This window comes from Anas acuta, chromosome 2 (assembly GCF_963932015.1).
Source record: "Anas acuta chromosome 2, bAnaAcu1.1, whole genome shotgun sequence".
NCBI lineage: Eukaryota > Metazoa > Chordata > Aves > Anseriformes > Anatidae > Anas > Anas acuta.
In genome coordinates, this window is record NC_088980.1 from 47,937,924 (window position 1) to 47,964,091 (window position 26,168).

The window sequence follows — 26,168 nt, forward strand, 5'->3', positions numbered from 1 at the left end:
TATGGAGCATATATTTGCCAAATATGTTACCAAATTGTTTAGTCTACTCTATGCTCAACTTGCACACATTCTCTTAAATTACAAAAAATATATTTTAATATGCAAAAATAAACGTTAAGCCTCAGCTTTGAAAATACCCTACAAGCACATGGAAAGGACACTGTAATAGGAGTTAATATGGGAAGAGTCCCTGGAAATCAGGAAAACTACTACTGTAATGAACAACTGCTACATTAGAACAGAAGGTTAGTTGGAACTATTTGATCCACCGTAGCAGAGGGGATAGGGGACACGGGAAAAAAGAACACAACACCAGCCCCCGAGACTCTGAGGGCAAACTGCCTCACCTCAGAGACAGCATCCTACACCACTCTGCACTTCTAAGCAGGTTCTATTTGTGATTGGAACTTGGTCAGTGATTTAGCAGTTATAAATTTCATCAGACTCATTTTTGAACCCGACCATACAAATATGGGCACTTACTCCAATTCAAAGGCAGTATTGAATTCAAACGTTTCACTTATTCGAAATGGACAACACTAAAAGAACTTCGGGTTCTTCTTCTAATTCTTTGTAGCCATGCAACATACTGTGCTCTACCTATTTTCTTTAGTGTGTCTTTCAACTAATTCTGAATTTGCCAAAAACCAGCATACACCTGTGACGTGAAACTCTGCATCAATCCTTACACAGAAAAAACCTGCACTTAGTTTGAGATCATCCAGAAAAAAACGAAGGAAGGGCCCTCAAGTGTCACATTGCCACAGCTATTTCACCAGCGGCCCAGCAGGTGGCAAGCAAGAATTATTGCACAGGAGAACCATTCCCGTGGGGGGGTGTTGTTTGTTTTGATTGTATAAACATTTTGAAATGTATAAATTATCATGTGTACAATAAAACTTTAGTAGCCTAGTGGCTATGGAAGTGGCAATGCTGTTTGACAGAATTATACAGAACTGATAGAAACAGGTATTTATTGTATATAAGTGAATTGGCATTTGAGAAGGTTCATTTTTCAAAAAATTACTTAAACCACAGTACTTCTCATTAATGACCTGATTAAAAACAAAAACAAAACAAAACAAAAAAACAAAAACAAAACACACACACACACAAAACAAACAAATAAAAAACCACTTACACAGGTGTTCCTTAACTGAAATGTCTTATTTTTATCATGTCATTTAGTTTTTGAGCAAATAGGATAATGCACTGCCCACCTTGTACAGCAAAATGTAAATGAACGGAGGACCACTTCTCTAACAGTTTCTTTTAGCAGAAGAAGGATCATTGCCTGAGTCTTCCAACTCTTTGTACAGAAAAAGAGAACCAAAGTTGATCCAAGACTGGAACACAAAGCTCAGTCCTTTGCTAGACTGCTCCAAAACCCAACAAGTTTCACTAACAGTACTTCCAAGGCTATCCAAAAGCACATGCCCCTGTTACACACTGCACAGATTAGCAAGATAATCACTGTAAAACTGAATCACTGTAATCACTGAATTTTCAAGTCAGGAACAAAAGTAAGCATACAAGTGTTTTCAAGTTTCTTGGAAAGCAACTTTTCTGCCTTTTTGTTTTTATTATCATTTTTTAAAGTTGTAAGAGTTTTCTGCAACAGAGGTGACTGCAGAAGCCTAGGGTGAAGACTACCTGAAATAGATTGTTCAAATTATCCTTATTTTTAACAAAGCTGCTTCAACTTTTCAACAATTTCTGCTCACTGCATTTTAATTTGACTTCAAAAAATGAATGTGTAAGGTGTATATACATAGTGATCTTTCCACTTTTATGACTGCACTAGGAACTACAAAAAATAATGTTATTTTTTATATGAGTTTGAATTTCACTTTCTTAGATCTTTGTTCTAACCTCGTGAAGTTGCTCATCCACACAGTTTCCTCAAAATGCCAGATAGCTCAAGCAGTAAAGGCAGAAGTGTCTTTGCAGGAATTAAAGAAATACTAATATGCTTCCCACAGGAATGGAAGAATCCTTCTGGGATATATGTTGGGCTCTACCTTCTGTGAAAGATATAGGATCCCCTAAAAAATATTTACCTTTTCAGGCATTAGGCTACCATTTCCCCAAAACAATACCGAGACAGATGGAACTTTAGAGTGAAGCACTGCAAGCGATCCAAGACCAGCTAAAAAGCAGACACTTCAAATAATTTCATTGAAGATAAAATCCCAAACGTTCCATATTACCTGGAGGTCAGAATTATAAGCCTAATGTAAAATCAATCTTCTCTGAAAATAATGTTTTGGGACACAATGTTATAGTGATGAGAGTGAGGGAACCACCAAGTGTCAATGGTTTGACTAAACCATTTCCAGTAGAGAAATCAGGAGGTAGTCTGCATGACACTCTGTATGATGCTTTCTGCCAAGTAAACAGCTATGTGAATGTGAAAAAGTGTAAGGGCACATCAGCTGCTTGGTGGCTTCCATTTGCTGCTGCTAGATAGGGAAACTTTGTGTTAAGTGATAAACTGCATCTGATTATCTGAATTCAGATTGTCATCTACAGCTCATGAAAAGGGATCAGCAGGAGTTAAGTTAACAGAAGCAGCAAACAGAAACAACTAAGGAAGGAATGGCTAATATATTGGACAGTTGACTTGTATGCTGTTCCCAAGTTGCATGAGTAATTTCTGTAATACATTGCCCCTCCCTCCCCTCCATGTCCCAAACCACCACCACTTGAAGCAGCCTTCACTTCTGCACAAATTTGAGGCTGCATGTCCTACCATTAAAAAGCAAACTCCCCAACTTCAATCACTTCCAATTTATTTTCTGTAAACAGCTGCAAGACAAACATTTACTTGGGAGGAGCTGTTGACTCCATCAAGGATAAAGAGGCCTTGCAGAGACATTTTTACAAATTAGAGGGCTGGACAGTCACCAACAATATGAAGCTTGACATGAGCAAGTGCCAGATTCTGCACCTGGGATGGGGAAATCCTGAATATACATACAGGCTGAGAGATAAGAAGCTAGAGAGCAGCCCTGTTACACCACAACAATTCTCTGTTGTACTAGTCTTCTTCTCTGCAGAAAGAGGTGCATTCAACAAGCACAGTAAGTGATACTTCCAAAATGAAGAAGAATTAAAGAATAGCTATATTGCACACAGTTATAAACTACCTGAAAAGCATTAAAAAAAAAGTCAAAGATAGGAAATTGACTCAATTTTAGACGAATGAATGCATCTGTGTCTCAAAGAGATGTGAAGAAACATTTTTTTATGAATAAAACATATGATTAAATGGTAAAAATGATTCAATGGGCCAATGATTAAATGGCAGAAACTGACAGAAGAGACATTATTACAAATAATGAATTCAACTGCAGGTTATACAATACTAATTAAAGTCAATTCCTGCATTAGAACTACCTTCTGACACCTGATCTGGCATCTCTGTCTGTCATGACCAACCTTCAGTTCCATCCCTCATTCCCAATCCTCTAGATACAAACCCATGTTTTTTTCCTCCTCCTGAAACCAGTAGCCAAACCACTATGAACACAGGAAGGAGCTCTATCTTTGGCTAACCTCAGTGTGGCAGCAACTCCGTAATTCACAAATAGCTGCAGAAGTCCTGCTAAGATCTGGCAGATAATCCAACACTTATTTGCTCTATTAAGAAGGCACATGAAAAGTCCTCTCAAGATACTCTTGTCTTTACACCCAAAGGACTTAGTGTCCAAACACCAGAAACTCTGTACAAGTAAGTTTCCACAAGCTTGTAACTTGAGTATGCTTTCAGAGGAAGTCTCTTGACAACAAGCCAACTCTCCTATAGAATAGCAAGCTTCTCCACAACATAGAACACAATTTAGCATCCCATTAAGCGATATATTTTAAAAAAATCTATAAGCATTTTTAGATGTCATATTTTGAATATATATTTATATACACTCATTCTTAAGTCCTTTTTAACAATTTTAGTTTTATCCAATTTACCTACACTTAAGACATGTATATGCACTCAAGAAAAAAAAACACCTGTAAACATTCAGACAAGTCATAGAAAACCCTCCTTGCATGAACTTCCACTTTTCACCTAGTTAGACCAGAAAGCATATTGACCACAAAAAGCACTTTTCCCAAGTTTAAAAAAATCACAATATTAGTGATTAAAGCAATGGTTCCCGAGGCAAGAATGACTTGCACTTGCAGGATAACAACTGGATAAGAACCCTACTACTGGGATAAGCTTCTGCAGAGTATACACCTCTGAGTGTGGACCACAGTATGAACCACTAAGCAGAAAGATAAAAATCCAATTCTATCTCCATTTCTTTTAAGTGTAAAAGCAAGAATATTTGTACTATGAACTTCTTGTTCAGCATTCAGTGGAATACCTATGTCTTATTTATTGCAAAAAAATAAAACTGTGGTAACAGATATTTTCCAATTACATATATGCTTACAATAATTTTAACAGTCATATCTAAAAGGGATATAGATACACATGGAGGATATTTTTAAAGCAAACAGATAAAATGCTTACCCCCAAAGCTGGCAATCTTTGCGTGCAACTGACAGCAACCTTCAGTTTCCAGTCTGTTTCTCCATCAAGCTGGTCAGTTCGAATGAAACATGAACCTTGAAGTTAGAAAGATGTGAAACTATTTTTTAGTTATCCAAAATTCAGTTTGAGTTAAAAATTTGGAAGAATGAAAGCAAAGCAATTTAAAAATAGTTTAAAATAATTGCTGTGCATATAAATCAATTTATACTTTAGAATCTGTATGCTGATTAAATGCTTTCTGCCAGGAAAATAGAACATTTTTCCTGATAAAATTAACAATGTTCTTGTGTATGAACATGAGAAGAAAATCCTCTTTTACAGGTTTCCTAACGGTTTCTAAACAGGTTTTTGAATATTATCAGCAACAAATAGAACTTCACTGGTGGAAGTTGGAAAAGGTTTAATCTTTTTCCTTTTAGGATTTTGTTACTTGTGCAATTCCAAGACAATAGAGTAGAAAAACAACATCTGCAATTTTGTCTCATTGCTGCTATGACATATAACAAACTTCCATTACTTATATTCTCCTAGATTCACTGGAACTTCTTCCTCTCTTTATATCCTTAATGTGGATACCATTCAAAAACAGTTAGGGCACTAATTTATTCTACTTAAAGGAAGTAGTTTTAAATCACCTGTAATTGTCAAGGATCCAAAACTAAAGAAACCTGTCAACACATGAACAGTAACTAAAATATGATGGATGCTTAAGATACAGACCGATACATAGTAAAGAGAATCAGTATGCTTTACATACAGAAGACTAGTCGTCTTCTAGAAGACCAGAAGAAAGAAAAAATTAAGCGCAGTGCAACAAGACCTCTCCATCACTATGTAACATCCCATATAATTAGTTAGATGGTATCACCATGTATGGACTATTACACAGGTTACTAATGTAAGACTCAAAAAAGCCTGCCACATGAACACCGCAAACCTATTTAAAAAAATTACAGACTTCCAATTGTTTTGAAGCCTTTTTAAAGGAAAAATAAAATAGCAATACTCCTTACAGTCGCTACACTAGAGAATGCTTAAACATTTATCAAGTAATAATTACAGCTTCTAGTAGAAGTTCAAGAAGTATTTGGACAGTTCTCTCAGACATATCATTTGATTTTGGGATGGTCCTTTGTGAAGCCAGGAGTTGGACTTGATGATCTTTGTGGGTCTCTTCCAACCTGGGATATCCTATTACATTAAGGCTTAAAAAAATTATACACAAATTCATACTGTATACTATGGTTGTGAAACAAAGAGATTTTTCTAGGTATTTGTTATTTTTAAACAATATGTATAGATATAAATGTGTATATACAAGTTATTCTTTATTTTAACCAATCCAATAAAAACTAACAAAGTAGTCTCATCACTAACAGTGATATGGTAGCAATTAAACTAAAGGAAACACTGGCAAAGAAGTTTATCCAGGTTTGAGTCTTCTCACAGAGACAGTGAGCTGATGCCTGTAAATCAGTGAATCTAATACACAACGCATCAGAATATCTAATAGGCTATGTATCAGAAAGGGTGAGTGAACTATGCAACTATGAGTGAACATGAGAGAGATTCTTTTACAGGACATGGGGACGCCGATGCAAGTAAAATCTAATGGAATCCAATGTTTTATTCACCAGTGCCTATAAATTAAGAAGTTCAATGAGATAACAGTCTGAAAAGACATGCTGGAGCAGGAAGCCATCTAAAATTATATCTGACTGTAAGGAAGCTTTTTTACACAACAGTCTTTTGAAAGAAGCTTACAAGTCTTCATGTGACAGCTGTATTTATATTAAGCACACAGTAAGTAAACAAATCTTTTAATACAAAAGACTCTTAGAGCACATACTTTAACATAACCAAGGCACTAAGATAGAAGCTGCAGAGCTGTACCTAAAATAAATTCTTGAAAAGCTGATTTAAAATTCAACTAGATTCTTTATGGATTTTTTTCTATAATAAAATATGGTAAAGCACTGAAGAATCCAATGACATACAATGCATTATAAGTAAGGGTGAAATATCTAGCAACACCTAGAAACACCAGTTTCACTGCACATTCTATCCATGGCATAGATCAGTTTACTTTCCATCATACTTTTCCTGTTCAAGACGTTTCATGGTTCTCTTTACCCTTCCTGTCAATGGTTGCTTTCTTCCATCAATTTCATTTAGAATTATACTATAGATCAATGCAGTTCAAGACCAGTGTGGCCCCTGTGAATGGTTGACTGCACATACATCCATTTAATAGAGCTCACACTATGACATGTATTGGCCAACCACATTTCCTCTCCACTTCAGCAGTTAATTTCATCAATAACTTATCTCATAGCCTGTTTCCCTTTTAACCAGAAAAGGGGGCTGCTTTCTGCCAAGTCAGCTTTCAATAATGATCACAACAGCAAAACCGAAACAATACAATCCTCTTCTCCACTTCAAATACTTCATCATAGCTAAATAAGTCATTTTAATTATATAATGAGATATTAAACTTGGCTTAACTAAGATATAAACACAGGAGACTAAACATATGACTAGAAACAACATATAAAAACAATTTCTAACTCTCACCAAGTTCCTGAACCTCTAAAGAACCAAGTATTTCTCGCTTTATACTTCACCTTTCAACATATTCAAGTCAGCAGTACCTAAGACTTCTAAAATCAAACTCTTCTGGAAAAATAGCTGTCTTAACAACACCATTTGAAAATGCTTGACAGTGTACCTTTCCCCAACCCCCAAAATCACAAATTATTTTTTAACTGTTTGGTTTATGTAGACTTTGACAATGTTTTGCATCAGTGTTAAAAGTCACTTGCATTTCTAACATGAATATGACTTACATGGAAAAGACAACTATACAAACACCAGAAATTGTGCTATTCTCTGTGTATTCAGGGATAAGTTTTGAACCAGACAATTTCCAGTGTACAAATCATAGAAGTTTATGATATTCTTGTGCATTTTTTTTAAAGATATGTGCTGCTTAAAGGGAAAGTCATGGATTTAAATGTTTAGCAATCAAGCATAGCTGACAACAGAAAAATGAAATTCCATACTGAACATAAGAAATTTCTAAGGACAGAAATACTTTTCATAAAGCCATATATATAGGAGAATCAGGAAATTAAAGTACTTTTAAAAGTGGGGGCACACAGATGCTCATTTCCCATAAACAGACAATCACACGAGATTAGCAGCCAAATCTGAACATAATGTGTTTGATTTATTTTTGTCTTTATAGAGAAAATTTTTGAGTGAAATGAATCAGAACTTAAAGTTTCATCTAAAGAAATTACACCCGGTTTGAAGAGCTAATCATTTATCTGAAGTAGTACAAACTTCATGTGAATACATTTGAATTACTTTACTACTACCTAGTATTCATTTAGCATAATCAGCTGAAGACAGGCACAAATCAGTCTAGAGCATCTCCGCGCATGGTAAGCCCAAGTACAACTAGACTGTTTGTTTAAAACCATTTCAGCTGAAATCAGTGAAACCTGCATGGTTAGGTAAGTCCTAGGACTACAGTTCTCGTTCGGGTGTTCTAGCAAAAGTTCAGCTACTTATTGGAGGTCTGTCCTTACCCTAAGACCATGCTGGAATAAAAGTACCTGCAGCACAAAGGATGAAAACATTTTAAGAACCTTAAGTTAAGAATGTGTATTGGATTTACATGGCAAGGTTTGGATAGTGGGGGGCTGCAGGGGTAGTGGCCTCTGCAAGAAGAATCCAGAAGCTGCCCCATGTCAGAAAAGGGCCAGTTTCAGCTAGCTCCAGAGGGACCCACTGCTGGCCAGAGCCAAGGCATGAGCAACACTGTAAAAAAAGCTACTGCACAACAACAGCTGTGAGAGAGAGCAGTGAGAAGCAGCCTGCAGCCCCCAAGGTCAGAGCAGCAGGAGGGCAGGAGGTGCTCCAGGCACGCAGAAGCAGAGTTCCCTTTAAGAATTACCCAAGAGCATGCATGAATTTCATTTTTTCTGCTGCTCCGCAAAGGGCAAAACTTTTCTAGTATAAGAAAATGGAGAGAAAGAAGTTCCCCTGCGGCCTGTGGAGAGGCCCCTGGTGGAGCAGGCTGTCCCCCTGCAGCCCATGGGTCCCACATGGTGCAGATTTCCACGCTGCAGCCCATAGAGGAGCCCCTGGTGGATCAGGTGGATGTGGCCTGGAGGAGGCTGCGGTCCATGCAGGAGCAGGCCCTGGACTGGAGCTGCAGCCCGTGAAGAGGAGCCCACGCAGGAGCAGGGATCTGGGGGGAGCTGCCACCCACCCATGGGGGACCCGTGCTGGAGCAGTTTGCTCCTGGGGGATGGATGGACCCCGTGGTACAGACCCCTAGGGGAACAGACTTGAAGAGCTACTACGATTCTACAAATGTCATAATCTGTGACTAAGTGAAGTCTGTGCAACCAGAAGCAAAGAACTTCAACTTTTCCCTTAAAATAATCTTATTTTAATTTATTGCATAGTTTGTGACAACACACAACACATGGGTATCTGTTTTTTTTCAGTGAATTGACTGATCAAGGACCCATTTGCACAGTTTGAGTTCATTTACAAAAACAGATTTCTTTGAAGTCAACACAATATTTTAACACAACACTACTTAGATTCAAAACAAACATTAGCATTTGAAAGATTTTCTCCTAAAACTGAGAACCAAAGTTAAAAAGTAAGCATACCTTGAAATGTAGCCCCTTTTTCCCCAAAAGGGATTGTGTGCATTAATACTGAAGAAAAACAATGTTTCTTTCAGTATCTTTTACACTACGTTGAAATAGAGAAACAAAAGCTGATCTATGAACATACTAATTTATGGCCATCATGTATCTGGCTAAGATCTGTCAAACAAAGCTCAGTATAGAGTAAGTAGAAAGTGTGTTCATTCAGTGCGTTCTGGACTTAAGGCTTTATTCAGAACATACATGAGGCACATGTATAGGACTAATGTTTCTGTGAGCATCTTATACTTACATGTCCATCAATAACATAATGATTCTTTTGTGGGTCTGCCTGCCTCTAGAAATTCTGAAGAAAAAGTACCCAAACAAAAATTGTGTTCAGAGAATGTTTGTCACTCTATAGTCTCAAACAAGCAAAAAAGTCTCCTACAACCTCACTCAAGAGAGGAAGAAGGAGAACGGGAAGGAAGGTTTCTTAATAACAAAAAATACGTATTATAAGCTTCCTCGTATATAATACTATTATCATCAGTTAGCTGTATCTCTTATTTGTTATACTACCAAATGATTATTCATATTTAGTTTCTTACACATGGTTATATTTAATTTCCTGAAATTATCATAATATACGTAAATTTGTGCTTAGCATCAAGCACTTAAAATTATATTTTTATATACACCCGTCAGAGAATTACTTACAGTTTTAACACAGGCTTCTGAAAACAAGTTATTACCAGCAATGTTATGTTTTTTCTTAACGCATTCTAGTTTATGGTTTGTTTTTAATTACATCATTTGAAATAGTTTTTTTGTTTGTTTGTTTTTTTAATGTATTAACTAAATTAATCACTATTTTGTTTCATTTGGAAATCTTGTTTCTGAAAAGCAAATGGATAGACTTGTTTTCCTTAAAACAACTACTTCACTAATCAGCATGTTTGCCATGTGGTTTGTAAAGAAATGCAGTTAAAATAAAAACTCTAGAATAATATTGACAGACAAAAAGCAATCTACTTTGCAAAAGGAGAATAATTTAAATTATTTTATAAAATGTTGCAGTACCTGATTTTCATGGAAGGCTATATAATGAAGAAAAATTAATCCAAATGATTGGAATTACATCAAGATTTAATATTTGCTATGACTGTGGAAAGAAAGTAACAGCAACCCTAAAAAAGTTGCTTTAGTTTGATACAGAAACGAAACTGTGTCTCATTTGTAGCATCTCTTTGTATTATACTGTTCTTTCAAGATTTTTTTTTTTTTTTAATTTTTTTTTGGTAAAGGCTCTTTAATACCAGTGCAACAAAATTTCTCATGATAGCCTAATAATGTCCTAAAACAATCAGATAGAAGCACAATATTATACCACTTATACATTGGTGTTCTTAGGGAATAATGCTGTTGAAAAATCCAAGACTGGATAATTGAATCCAAATACCTCAAATGCATGCATCAACTCATGGAGAGTCCCTGCAAATTAAATTCTGAAAATAGCAATGAAAAATTCAGATAGTCTGGCAAAATGAAAAGACAGTTTACTCTGCTTTGTCTACCAGTTTTGTTTCTACAAAGAGAAGTCAGGAAAGTATGATAATACTTAAAACACCTGACTTCCAGGACTGGAAAGGTTTCTTGACTAATAGAAACATAAGAAGGGATACAAGGACCTGAAAAAGAATTTCCGAGTCATGAGATGAAACAGCAGAGAGGATTCTGAGTTTAGTGGAGAGGGACAAAAAAAAAAAAAAAAAAAAAAAGCGCTAAGTTATAACTTATTCTGACTTGCATTAAAAAAATGACAGTGAACAACATATCAGTAAAAAAAAAAAAATAGTATTTCTGTCCTAGACTTCTTCTGCACTTGCTTGGAGCAACCTCTTACAGCAGATCTTGTCTTCTACACCTATTTATCAGCATTTTACTAGCACGATATATTTTCAAAAAAGACTTCTATTTTTTAGATTTAACAAGTACATTCAAATCCTTTCCACATTGCACCAGCATGCAACACTCCCACAGTATTTGTTACAAACATCATTGTACACAGTAAAGAACAGTATATACAAAGTTAATCAGCAACACAGGAGTCCTGAAAACCTTACTTAAATTTCTCTTGGAGAACATTAAAGTTAAGGGCTTCTGCTTTTTTTTTTTTTTTTTTTTTCCTTCCCAAATATCAGCAGTATTAAGAAAGATTTGTGGGTAGGACTTAAGAGGGCTTATAGGTAGAATTCATATATCGTTTAAGCCATTTTAATGTCATACTGTGATAAAGATGCATCAGATGGAAACAACTGTAACTTACTTGTATATAGCAGACATGCTTTATGCCTTTTTTATTTTTAAACAAGAATAAAGATCAAGTGCCCTGGCCTTGTAAAGGTGTTATTTTATCTGTTATTTATAAATTCAGGGCAAAATTCCACATCCCCTTACATTTATTTTACTTAAAAATAAGTATAGAATGTATAAACTTAAATAGTCTCAAAAAAAAACACAACCAAACAAACACCAAAACCAAAATTAAGTTACATTTATATTCTCTAACGTGTAGATAATAGAAATTCAAGACAGTTATTCACAAACACAGATAATACTAAACCACCACTATAGGTCTGGTTTCTTTCCAACAGTCAAATCTAAATAAATAAAATTATGTCTGCCTTTTCGCTGAAGATCTGTATCCAATGAATTTTTTACAAATGAGAACAACAGCTACAACTAATGCCTTTCAAGGCTCAGCAAAACTGAATTATTAAATCTGTCTGCCTATATCCTATTACAGCCTACTTATGAATACTTGATTTTATTTTGTATAATTGACAACAGTTGTCAGGAAAGGAAGGTTTTAACAGCAATCAAATTAAGATCAACTGGTCTATATGTCACAGTGAAGAGCCTGCATCAAGTGTTGATGAATTAATTGATGGGTCACTGTGAAACAGGGGATGTGGAACTGTGGTGTCATGAATGGTTATATATTGTCTAGTGATGTTACAGCCTTCCTGCTTTAAGTCAAAAACACTGAAAGAGACGGCTTACTAGAATATGAACAAGAAAAATGGACTTTGCATACATAACACCAGATCATTTATGAACGACTTAATTTTTAAGTCATTTATATTACTTAAGTGACTATATGCATGAAAATTTTAAACTGATGACAGGATGAGTAGCAGCACCAAGATGACACGTTAGACTACAGAGTTTCATTTACCACTACAACAGAAAGCTTTCTGTTATGATACCTACTACAGAGTGGAAGAAAACACTAGAACAGCTGGAACATCCGAAACATTTAAGCTATAACTCCTTCCTTTAGAATGTGATTACAAAATGTAGGCACATTTATACAAGACCAATGAAATTAGTTTTAAAGCATTAATTTCTCTTAATACCAGTGACAGAACTGTGTGTACTTGAGATATTTGATCTGAATTAAGAAACTGATGAAGCAATTGATTAATTGGAATTTAAGCCATCAGTCACTGGATCCATCAACAGATTCATTTACATTCTAAACAATCAGCTGATGGTCTTATAGGATACTGTGTATTAATACACAGTCAATATGATACCACCAAGCTCATCACAGTTCCTTATTGACAAGCACACTTGCTTTTAATCCATGCTTGATCCACAACATCTTTTTTTGGATTGCTGTATTGATTCAGTGTGCTTTAGTAATTTTTACTTTTATTAAAAACATTATGGAATTATCTTACATACAGCAAACAATGTCCCAAGTGGGAAAAAAAAGCATCTACATTCATGTTCACATTCTCAAATTTTAATGCAACTGATTTAGATGATTAAGATATATATGTGGATACTCAAAAGCATTAATTAATTCACCCTTCCTTTTAAAAGGTTTTCATATACTACTTTGCTCCATTGTTTTTCCAATGTATACTAATAATCCCCTTCTGCAGAAACTCAGTGAACAGAAAATAATCTGTATTATTTGTACTTTTACCAGGAATGTGCAATTTTATATCTTGTAAAAAAAAAATTAAACAGTAATAAGTCTCGAACTCTGACATACAGAATGCTTATAAGGCTGAACAAGATCTTGCTTCACTTTCCAGACCAAAAAAATCAAAGGAGGCCAGAATACCACTTCATAATCGTAGAAAAATCAGTACCATACTTGGCAGATATCAGCTCTACTGATAGCTCTTATACAGTCACAATAATATTTTTCACTGACACCACTCCCTTTTTCTGCACTTGTTTTGTCTACTATTATAATTTCTTTTTTGACATTTAGAACTGGAGTAACTTATATGGGCATCTATCCCTATATCCAGAGAATTGAGAATATTTTTAGCTTTGCTCATTAATATGGAGAAAAGTATATGGCCAAATATCTAAGAATCCATTAAAAGTGCATTTAGCCTCCCAGATTTAGCAGAAGTAATCAACTTGAAGTACACACCAGTACTAAATGAGGAGGAGCAAAAATAAAGCCTTAGTACCTCATCATACACAAAAAAAACCAAACACATAAAAGTCAACGGTGAGGCGGATAAAGCCATCGGATTACAACAGGCATATGAGCAAAAAAACCAACCAAACAACAACAACAAAAAAAATCGTATTAGGAAAGATGATACCGTGCTTTACCAAACAGGAGCCTAGAAAGAAGCAACAAACCCACCCATGAAGATTGACCACTGGACTTCCCTACAGCAAGAAGCACACAACTTCTTTTTTTTTTTTTTTCCCAGTTCCTTTTTGCTTGACAAAAGAAAGTTTGTAAAGCTACAAGGACATCTGCAATCAAGACTGTAACTGAAACAGTTAAACATGACCTAATTTGCATTTACCCTCCATACATACCAAGAGCAATGACAGTGTGGAAAGATCGGCTTTAGCACTTGTATGGAGAGCCCTACTCACCTGTGTACTACTTGGAAAGCAGGCTCTCAGGGTTTCTACCACTGAAGAGATGCTAGACTTACACATGCTTCCATCCCAACTTCAGCCAACCACACCTCAAGCCCCATATGAAAATTAGAAACTGACTACATTTCCAAGTTATGCTTTCCTTATGAATATGTTAAGATTGGTATGAGGATCTACTAAAGTAGTGGAACTACTTTAAAACTACTGCAAGGTCATTCCTCATTACACCTAATAATCTGAACTTTATGCAGAAATTCCTTTTTCATAATACAGATAAGGATCACCAAGATATATTTTCCATTAATTTCAAAGAATCATCAAGATAATTTTAACAGGTTGCAGAGCAGAGCTTTCAGTGAAGAAGAGAAAAATATCTAAAAGAAGTTTTCAGTATTTTTATAAATTCATAACGCATGACATGATTCTTAAACAGATACATCATGGAAATCATACAATAAACTGTTTCTAAGCAGGGAATTCTTGAACCAAACTTGTGAAAGTTGTAAGCATTAGTGAAAACAGTACTGCATGACGATGAAACAAACTACCTTCATCACATAGTATAAGCCTCCAATATTCCAAACCAAAGGAATACATTAAAAAAAGCTTGCTAAAAAATGACAAAATTCAGATAAATGTGCAGTGATTTTCCAACTAGAGTTGCAAAGGTGTTTAAAGACAGACCTTTAAGAATTACCCAAGAGCATGCATGAATTTCATTTTTTCTGCTGCTCCACAAAGGGCAAAACTTTTCTAGTATAAGAAAATGGGGAGAAAGAAGTTCCCCTGTGGCCTGTGGAGAGGCCCCTGGTGGAGCAGGCTGTCCCCCTGCAGCCCATGGGTCCCCCATGGAGCAGATCTCCACGCTGCAGCCCCCCACGGGTGGAGGAGCCCCCGGTGGATCAGTTGGATGTGGCCTGGAGGAGGCTGCGGCCCATGGAGAGCCCCCGCAAGAGCAGGGGTCTGTGGGGAGCTGCTGCCCACCCATGGCGGACCCGTGCTGGAGCAGTTTGTTCCTGGGGGATGGATGAACCCCGTGGTATGGAGCTGTGTGGGAGCAGTGCTTGAAGAGCTGCTGCCTGTAGGCAGCCCACACTTCAGGAAGGATGGCATCCCACGGGAGGGACCCCACAGAGAGCAGGGGTAGAGAGTGACTGTGAAGGAGCAGCGGAGATGAAATGTTGGCGACTGACCACAGCCCCCGTTCCTGTTCCCCTGTGCCACTTGGGGGGAGGAGGTGGAAGAGGGTGGATTGGGGGGGGTGGAAGGTGGTTTTAGTTTGGTTTTTAGTTTCTAGCTTGTTAGTTATAGGTAATAAATTTCTCTAATCTCCCTACACCACATTTGTTTTGCCTGTCACGATAATTATTGAGTGATCTCCCTGTCCTTATCTCAACCCTTGAGCCTTTTCCATCGCATTTTCTCCACTTTTCCCTTTGAGGAGGGAGCGTGAGAGAGCGATTGTGTTGGAGCTCAGCTGCCCACCTGATTAAAACCACCACAACCTCAAAGATGAACAAAGTGCTAAGCTAGTCTTCCTCTACTGTTCTACAAATGGACAACCTGGCATTAGAAGCCCACTTCCAACATGTTCATCCGGTCTTCACTTCATTCTCTGGTCCCTACCAAGAAGTACGTTAAGAGGTCCATTGAATGGTAATGAACTGAAACCTCAGAAAAGTTACTGCACACACAGAGCTGCTGACAATATGCTGAGTCTGACTGGAACTTTACTACAGATCCCGAACTTAAAACATTCTTTTGTACTATTCATGTAGTGACTTTGAAAAGACAAAAACAAAACCAAAAAACCAACCAAACAAAAAACAACCAAACAAAACACACACTTTAAACAGACACCAGTAACTTTTTTTTTTTTTTTTTTAAATTGTGGTCTCCCTTATTAGAAGTTACACCAGCTAACTTGCTTTCAGGTAACATTATCACATTTTCAAAAGTTAGCATACAATTTTCACATCTACCTGTGCCATTTTAAATGTGAACAAAACCATATATATTATAAAACAATAGAGCTGCTGTATTTCAATGCAGTTCATATAGCTCACATACAATTAAAAAATGCAAGCCATGTAAAATGCAGTGAACACTCGCTTCGGATTTCAAGATATCCAGACCGCTGCTCCACCCAAGCTGCCAAATGCCCCAAAATCACTGGAGTGTGAGAACAGGCAGATTTATGACCAACACAATATACAAGCTCTTCGATACATACCAGAAACTTTTTTTCAACCCTTTTTAGTTATTATATAAATTTACAGTAAAGTATTTCCTTGTTACTATTTTAATGCAAACCTAATGCAACATATGCACTGTGCAAGACATCCAAGTATGCACAGAAAATAATTAGGCATTTTAGACATTTTATCTTCTAATAACATTTTACTGTGTAATTTTTACATCAATAATACATATAGCATAATAGGATTAGCAGCTTAATGTTTCTGCCTCATAAAAACCATCAGTGTTAGGTATATTCATATCTTCTAGCATTACTCAGTGGCTTAAAGTAGGTATCAAACATTTCAAGCCTGCATTAAATCAAATGTAAAAAGGGGAATAGGAACTTAAGTACAGAAACACATTAAAGTAGTTTGGACAGGATGTTGGCAGATACTCATGCCCTGAAGATAAACTTTTATCTGGCTGTATGTGCAAAACTTAACTCCAATCATTTATCATTCTTTATAGCAATACATTTTTCAAAGCATTTTAATTCACAGGCAGGTAAGTTTTATAGCATATGTTTTCTAAACATAATAGAAAATGTCAGAATGTGTGATAAATGCAACACTTTTAAGCCTTATTATTCTGCAGTAGGTGGTTTTACAAGGAGATTGAAAATGACCTATGTTTGAGGCAACTACATTTGCAAAAATGAAGAGCTAAATGAAAATGATTTTCCTGTTCTTTATTTTCATTTTACTCATGCCATCATTGATAAAATAGTTACAAGTTAAAAAAAAAAAAGTCCTAAAATTACTTAAGTAGAAATTTCAATAACAGTTATGTGGTCTTTTTCATTGAATCATAAAATCATTAAGGCTGGAAAAGACCTCCAAAATCATCTAGTCCAATTGTTCCCCTACCACCAATATCACCCACTAGATCATGTCCCTAAGTACCACATCTACCCTTTCCTTAAACACCCCCAGATCTTGTCCTCCAGATCTTGATGCTGAGCAAATGATGGTAGTAACAGAAAAAACACCACAATCAAGTTTATATACATTACCTATATCTTTGTAACGTGGCATTTTTTCTGTACATTAAAGGCATTTCAGGAGCTAGATAATGAGCTACAACATTCATTTCACAGGGGCACAGCAGCATCAATTTACAACAAGGTGTCTGGGAACTTCTGGAATTTTGAAGCCAATATTTGCCACTGCCCTCGTACGTCACCAAGGATGTAGTTGTCAGTGTACTGCCAAGGACAGCAATCAGCTAGCCTTCAGGACCAATGCCACTACTGTCTAAGGAGAAAGATGAGGATCCTCTTTACTACAATTGCTCTGCATCTTTGCAGTTGAACCCCCTGAGAGAGATACAGGAAACAGTGATACTCTTTCCCATGGTGCAGTCACCACTTAGAGGGTTATCTGAGGTCATCACATGTTTGAGAAGCTTAATTGCTGGGATGAAAGCCATTATGGCACATACAGGGGGTACAGACAGAATCAACAGAATTGTTTTACAGGATGTCCTGCTTGTGAGATTACACTTTTACATTTGCAAAGCTTAGCAGTGCTCACTACAGACCTGCGTAGTCCTTATCTGTTTGTGGACAGCAAGTCTAGCAGGGCACCCCTCCTGTAGGCTCACTAACCAGCTGAGTCAGGAAGTTGTATTCCACACACTCCAGGAACCTCCTAGATTGCTTTCTCTGGGCTGTATTGTATTTCCAGCATGTATCAGGGAAGTCGAAGCCACCCATAAGAACAAGTGCTGGAGACTGTGCAACTTCTGCCAGCTACTTGTAGAATGCCTTGTCCGTCTCTTCATCTTGGTTTCCATCCAACTGCTGACTCCACCAGGATGTTCACCTTGTTGGCGTTCCCCTGATCCTTACCCATAAGGACCCAACCTTATCACCCTGAGCTCTACAACACTGAAGCACACTCTAATATAGAGAACCATGCCATTGCCCCTCCTTTGTTGCCTGTTCCTTCTGAAGAGCTTATAGCTGTCCAAAGTTTTGTTACAATTTTGAAAAATACGAGTATGTTTGTGACTGATAATTAACACGAGTAAATATAGCAGTGTTAAGGAGTTTTGTAAGTGAAATCCAAGAAACTCATCTCTGATACAAGGAATATATCTCCTAAAATACTCACATAGGTAAGACCAAACCAGTGTAATGCTGCTCAGAAAAATACAAGGTACTACAATCATGTAACTGACATTATCTTTACAGGAAGGTTCTTCACAATCAGAGGAATTTGTTTGCAAGAATTTGTAAATTATTTCCTACTTCCCTATTGCTTCCATTGCACAGCTATAGTAGTAGACATGCATTATTCTGGAATGTCTAGGCCTATATATTGAACTTAGAAACATACAAAACAATCTTCTGATGATTATTTGTGGATGATCATATGCTTAGAAAATTAGGTTATTTTAAAGTTACTTTTCAGCAAGAAAATGTATGAAAAATCAGATCAGACTGTATGAAGTCTAGAATCCTTGGCCTTCAGCTACCAAATAGCTACTTGTGCTATTTGGTCATTGCTCATCGGGTTTTACTCTTCATTGAGTGGTTTGGGTTCAAGGGAACCTTTAAAATTAATCTAGTCCAGACACCCTACCATTGGGAGGGACACCTTCCACTAGACCAGATTGTCCAAAGCCCCAGCCTAGGCTTGAACAATTCCAGGGATGGGGCATCCACAAGTTCTTTGGGTAACCTGTTGTGGTGTCTCACCACCCTCATAGTGAAAAATTCCTTCCTTTCATCTAAATTACTTCTACCCTCTTCAGTTTAAAACCATTACCCTGTCCTATCAGTACAGGCCACTGTAAAAAGTCTCTCTCCATCTTTCTTATAAGCCCCCTTTAAGTATCAAAAGGCTGCAATAAGGTCTTCCTGGAGTCCTCTCTTCGCCCCAACTGAGGTGGTGCAGCATCTTACGCTTGGCCTTATTGAACTCCATGAGTTTCAAGTGGGCCCACTTCTTAAGCCTGTCAGGTCCCTGACACACTGAACAGTGAAATTTATGTGATGAATTCAGTGTTATGTTGAACCTATTTGCAGTGCAAAAGCAAGTAATGAGGTTTCTGAGGGACATGAGACCAACAAAGAGCAACCAATTATTTTCAGTAGGTGAACAGATGAACCTTGAAATACAAAAATCCTACAGTTACTGTAGTGCTATCTGTGACCAGTGAAACTGAGCAGCCAGTGGGAGTTGCTCTCCAGAGTATTTCCTCTAGCAGTATAAGCAAATAAAAACCAAAAACAAAAACATTTTTTGCCAACGTCATAGTTGCTGAGTGTATAGAAGTTGATGCATTAAAATTCATCTGTGGACCATATTTTAGTAGACTTCTGCCTTTACATTTTTTCCAACTCCGATTTTGTTGGAGGAGGAATACCTCAATAACTATCTCAGTACTTCAACATTTGGGAAAACTGTTTTTTGCAGAAGCATTGGCTTTTGCTCTATATAGAATCAAGTGTCTCGCAAAAACGCTAACTGTGCAAAAAGACAGATTTACAGGGTTCAAATATCATAGTCAGGAAAGCTGAAGTAGACCAGTAAAAAAATTTCTATTTTACCCTATAGAAATTCAGCTTCTACCAGGAAAGGCTGAAGAGAAAACCCAGCTTTCCTTTTCATAGTATCACAAAGCATTATCCATGCAACAAGAAGGACCTTGGGAAAAAGAAAAGGGCTAAACTAAAATTAATCAGTTCTTATCCTCCTGAAAAGCTACAAATGAAAAACAGTAGAATAACAATATTATGATAAGTCTGGTCACAGCCAATTAGTTAGCAGTAGTACAGAAGACACAATTCTTCCTAGTCCTAGAGTCTATGAAGCATGTCACATACCAAGAGGTAGTCATCTACTGTTTCTTGTAGCTGCAATAGCTTTAGAAAATAACCATTCCCGTGTACAATACCATTGTACTGCCAGGTCACCTTCCTCACAGGAACCTTTAATTTGTGGCCAATTTCAACCAAGTTATGGTTGAAAACAACAAACTCTTGTGATTTCACAACTGAAAGCTAAGAGAGAACTAATACTACTGATACCAGGTCTTATAAACATATGCACCAGGTTTTCAAGAATGACCAGGTTCAGTTCATGTTAGAACACCTCTGTGTGTTAGTATAATTAATACCTGACCTGTATCTGAATCTGGTCACTGAACCAAGGCACGTATGTACTTATAGAAGGCATAACCAAGTTTGAGAACAGGTATTTGAGCTCAGAAAAGAATTTATCTTTGAAAATTAGAGACATATATGTCTCTGTTAGAGACGTATATGGAAACATGTAACATGCATAGAAACATATTATTCCCATAATGCTGAAGTCATCAACACCTGCTTCAGTCAGCAGTTCCTGTGGACAATCAGAAAGTTACACAATGATGTCTGGAATGCTCCATCTAGCTTTTGTAATTGCACCTGCATATATGCAAATGTAGAGAGCATATCAAGCTATTAAAAAAAAAAAAAAAAAAAAAGAATCTGAAAATTCTGTGTTAGGGGCCACTAGGGCTTAGCTTAATTTTAGTTAAGGAAACTCTGTTGACATAACACTGATCTTGGCTACATTTGCTTAACAGCTTTCTGCTAAGGTAGTCCGTTGTTTTTGGCATGATGCCTACTTGTACATCCAATGAAAATAACCTTTAAACCACCTTTTTGTAGCAAGCTCAGCATGAACATTTACCTTTAATCTTGTGAAGAGTTGATAAACAGGACAAATCTCCCAAATTACTTACCATCTCTGCTGTATATGAGTGGAAATCATGAGATTCTGCCAAAATCTTCCACCCCACACCCCCTTACAAATAAAGATATTCCAAGGTTTTACTCTCCTTCTTCTCCTTTTTTTTTTTTTTTTCCCCCAGTTTTTATTTTTGAAGCTAACAAAGACCTTGTAGAAGTTTGTTATATGGGGAGCCTGACAGTAGTGAAACATTCAAGACAGAGGATTGCCCTCCCACACCCCAAAGTAATTAATATTACTTAATAAGTATTAATAAATAATAATAATTGATAAACCAAGATTACCCAAAGTAATCTGAGCTCTAAACTCAGCCATCTAGCTGTCTCCTTTCACACAGAAATATCAACTGATCAGAAAGTCAAAAATGAATAGGAAACAAACTAAAAAGCCAATCAGAGAGTAGAAGAGAGTAGAGTAGAAAGAATCCTAAAAAATCTGTATTCCTAAAAGTGCATTTGGGGAAAGAGGATGGGAGGAAAACAAGCACATAGCATTGCCTCATTTGTTCCATGGCACCACACATGGGTGAAAAGGAGGCTTAACTGTTTTAGGCTGAACTTCATAAACTACCAAATTATAAATCAAATTGCTTCTTTTCCGACTGAAGAAATAAGATACTGAAGTGCTGCAGACAACATTAATATGTGGTGTAAATACTGAAATGGGAAAACATGGAAGTGAGGTGGATTTTAAAATTAGTTCAAACTCTTTGCTTTACTCTTTATAGATTTATGGTAACAAATTATAGTTAAACTGTTTTATTGCACAGAAGATAAAATAAAATTACATATAGAACATAAAACCATGCAAAAACTAATGTGCTTTACAAAGTATTTAAAGTGTTGCCTATAAATTAAGCCATAAATCAGTCAAAACCACAACATCGAAGAAAAAGCAATTACAGATGTAAGTGTTCGCTCTTTAGTCAAAAAACAATTATTGCCATATGTTTGAAGTTCAGTGTTGCTTTTTTTTTCTTTTTAAGAGTACAACATGAATATAACTAGTCCACCTGTTGCATGTTTACACAAAGTGAATTTTCAATGCTAAAAATCACATTCCATGTATAGTAGAAGTGCACATGAAATAATTTATATCAGAATTCTGGGCAGATTTCACTGAACTTGCTCTTTGTTCATTTTACAGTATAATGAACTTTTACCTAGTAGTTACCAAGTAGTTACTCCTTCAAAGTGTTCACAAGCATTTTTATTTTTTTTTAATATTTTTATTTAGGGACATGCCAATCTTACATAATGAACTTTTAAAATAGGTAGTTTTATTTTCTAGATTGCAAATTACTGGAAAATCTTAATTAAGACATTCAAAGAAAGTTGACTGAAGTAAACCTAAACACTGAATACTGACGTAGACTTGAACTATCTTACCTTCAAAAAATGTTTTTTCTCCCCATGTTTCTGACACAGGGATTCACATTCCCTTTTTCCCCATCTGTATCTTGCCAAAGAGATAGTTCTACTTATATTAACTGTGATCCTTGATTTACTTTTCATATATATTTCAATAAAGTTACAGAGACATCCTATGCAGATGCATTTCTGGTCTACATTGACCAATGACAAGCACACCTATGCCTCATCCTTCAAGTATTAGTACTAATGGGAAAGCATACAACACAATGTCTTAAAACCTCTCATAACAGAATCCAGGAACTTAAGAATTAACAAGGAGGTAAAAATGCTACACTGTAGATATGCAAAATATGAAATTGAAGAACTTCCACCACTGTACGCTAAGCAGCTGTTTTGTTTTGTTCTTGTTCATTTATTCCAACAGTAACAACACTTCTAATATAAACCGCTGCAAGGATCCTAATTAAGGACAGCAAGCTAGCTCTCTGCAGATGAACAGTATTTGATGTTCCTGCAACAGCAAACACTTCAGAATATTGTGTAATGAATTCTCTGCATATTTCTACTGCACACCCATCATTTGAAGATATTACCACTGCTACATACCCCTTCTGGATAGGATGACAATTGTTTCCAAATGCCTAGATATCTAATAACTAATACTATATGTCTAGTACACAGTAGGAAAAACGTCAACACACCTTCTACCACTTATGCATTGCAAGCAAGTTATTTAGTTCAAAGTAATTCTTCTATAGAGGTATAATTTTTCTTACAACTTTTCTAGCAAGTGTAATTTCAGATGAAATAGTTTTTGGATAAGAACTAAGGGATAACACTGCAAGCAGCCCAAAAGGGAACATCATCAATCCTTTTATAATCATGCTGGATCCAAGAGCTTTGAGTTGTCAGAAGCTTTACATATATTATTAAATTATGATACTGTGGAACAGAATAAAAAGAAAAGTCAACATACCCTGAACCAGAAAGTAGTTAAACAAGATTGAGATTATATACAGACAACTACAAAACAGTCAGTCCAGACCAGTTACAAGTTATCTAGTGCACCTAACCAGCATTTCAAAGTCATTACTAAGACAGTAACAATACTGTAATTTATTCTTCTTTTAGCAAATTCGTAGCTCCAATAGTGTTCTATAGGCTCCTCAAGTATTTGTTTTCTCTTGCAAATGACCTCTGCAAATTTAACTTTCTGTCTGAAACATGTCTGATAGAACTCCGATGCCACAGTAAAATACCAAAGTACTACTAATATAGGGTTTATGAATATCACAGCTATTAACTTTGTGAAATTTAGTGCTGTGGAAAAACATTATGCAGCAATTCATGATCTGAGTAGTAGTAATAACACAAAGAAGGGAAACTCATTTGACTTATATGGGGGCTGTTCAATTGTCATTTCCAAACTTTTACCAAAGCAGCTTTAATTTATAGGTTTCCTATAAAGGAGATATTTGTTTCCCAAATATTGAGTACTCTACTACCAGCATGTGAGGAGAAATAGAATTATGAGAAGTAGTTTTCTTCCTCTCTCTCAGAGAAAGTGTTCAAGGGGTGTAGGGATTGGGGCCAGGATGGGACAGCCCAAAGAGACAGTATTATTTCTGAAGTAAAATATTTAGTTATCCTAAAACATGTTTTAGGTCATTTTAATATATTTTTTTAATCATCTTAATTACATTAATAGGACAATATTTATTTTTTTTCAATTTAATAACTTGAATATAATCAAGTAACATCTAATATTTTGCAAGATAATGATTAGACAAATAATTTAAAAATACTGTGAAGTCATATTAAGCAGTCTCCTAGATATACTAGAGTAGCCTTAATATTACCTTTAAGTTTTGTTACATCAATTCATAAAAGTCATCTATGTAGAAGAACATATTTATATAGGTCTCATGTTCACAGTAAGATTTCCCACTGTAGAGTCCAAGCTTACTCTTTTTCTCAGATATGGGCACCCTCCCATTAACATGATGAAGACATGAGACCTGCCATCAATTTATTTGACCACAATGCACAATCTAAAATATTACTGCAACAACAAAGTTATCATGTAACCAATTAGAATTATCAAAACATACCAGTTTTTTCCGATGTTCTGAGAAACACCATGTCAGATGGGATTCGTTGATTCTGAGAGGGAAAAAAAGGTATATTTTTTCGTAAGTAGGAAAAAAAGTGAATTCTAATCGAACGTCCAGTAAGATCTGTCACCAAAAGGTCACTCTTGGATTGAAACTCAATTAAAATAGGATTTATCAAAGCACTTTGCATTCAGCGTTTGCAATTCAGAAATCAATATTTTCAAAAAATTATACAATAAGCAAACAACAGCTAATCCTTTCAATGTTCGTTGTAAATGAATCATAGATACCTGCAGACCTCCAAGTCTTACATTTTCATGACTGAAAAGAGTAGTTTGAGCATATAAATATCTAACAGAAATATTAAAAATAATATTTTACTGAGTAAAAATCTGACATTCAGCAGAGATAAAGAAAACAACAGTGAAATTTAAAACATTCATCTCATCATTTAAGTTGTAATCATTGTATATACCAAATATTCCCTTGCATCCTCTCATCTCCCTCTCAACGCACTCAAATGTACACAGGGGAAACAGCAAGGCATGGAACAACATTTTCCATTTTTACATGTTTATAAACCTCTCCATTACAAAGAGAAAAATAGAATTTCTTTCTCAGTACCAGCATGCCAGGTCAGATACAGCTGCAGGCTTATTCTGCTATTTCCCTTTCAAGCATGTAATTCGCTGTATCTAATCATGTTTCCAACTTTTTGCTGATTATAAGAAGTTCAATCTATACTTTTGCAAATTAAACAAAACTGGACAATATTGCCATCCCCCACACATGCTATCTGCTGTCTAAAAATGTAGCTCTCCCATCACTTGTGAACAAAGCATATACCAGCACCAGATACACATTGCCACTACGGGACATAAGAATGGAAAACCAGGGGCATGAAAATAACCAACATGTCAAAACTTGAAAGATATACAGGATTAGAAAAGAAAAGTGACAGGCTAAGCTGACAGGAACTGGAGTGAACACTGAAAATGGCAATGAGAAAAGATTGATAGTAATGAAATGCAGTTTCTTCTATCACAGCTTATACCTCGTGTGCCACATGTCATCCTGTTCAATCCGGAAGCTAAACACAAGGATTCATTTGCTTTTCGTTTCCAGACTGCACTTAACTAATTAAGAAATCTCAGTGTATTATTAGCAGTGACTATTAGTTTAATGCTAAAATGTATTTCTTAAAATTCATTTCAGATTACTTATTAAGAGGGTATAATTCACTAAGTTTCACTTAGAACAATATTTTTCAAAGAGCACTTCCACTGGAGAATAAATTTCAGGTTTTCATGTTCAAGGTATACTTGTTTGATATTGCCTTGAAAGCCACTTTACAGCTAAGGCTCATCTTTTACTTCTGAAGAGCTCAACTGTCTGTTTGAAGTGAGAGTGGAAATGAAAATAAATGTAGCTGACAAAACCCATCAATCATATGGCATACATGAACTTCATGGATTTCAGTCTTAAAAAACCTGACTGAATTTACTCAACATAAAAAGTTAAGAGATTCAGTATATACACATTTCAAAACTTTGTAA

The 26,168-nt window shown here is 36.1% G+C and overlaps 1 protein-coding gene across 3 annotated transcripts in view; it reads right to left on the minus strand.

The window, feature by feature from the left end:
* Window positions 1-26,168, minus strand: part of ATP9B (ATPase phospholipid transporting 9B (putative)) — a 164,326-nt gene that overhangs the window by 88,560 nt on the left and 49,598 nt on the right. For all 3 annotated transcript variants that reach the window (XM_068674700.1, XM_068674699.1, XM_068674698.1), the window contains 2 exons: window positions 24,610-24,661; window positions 4,520-4,614 (listed from right to left, as the gene is read on the minus strand). In XM_068674700.1, the coding sequence (XP_068530801.1) occupies window positions 4,520-4,614; window positions 24,610-24,661 (147 nt within the window). The remainder of the gene's footprint in view (window positions 1-4,519; window positions 4,615-24,609; window positions 24,662-26,168) is intronic.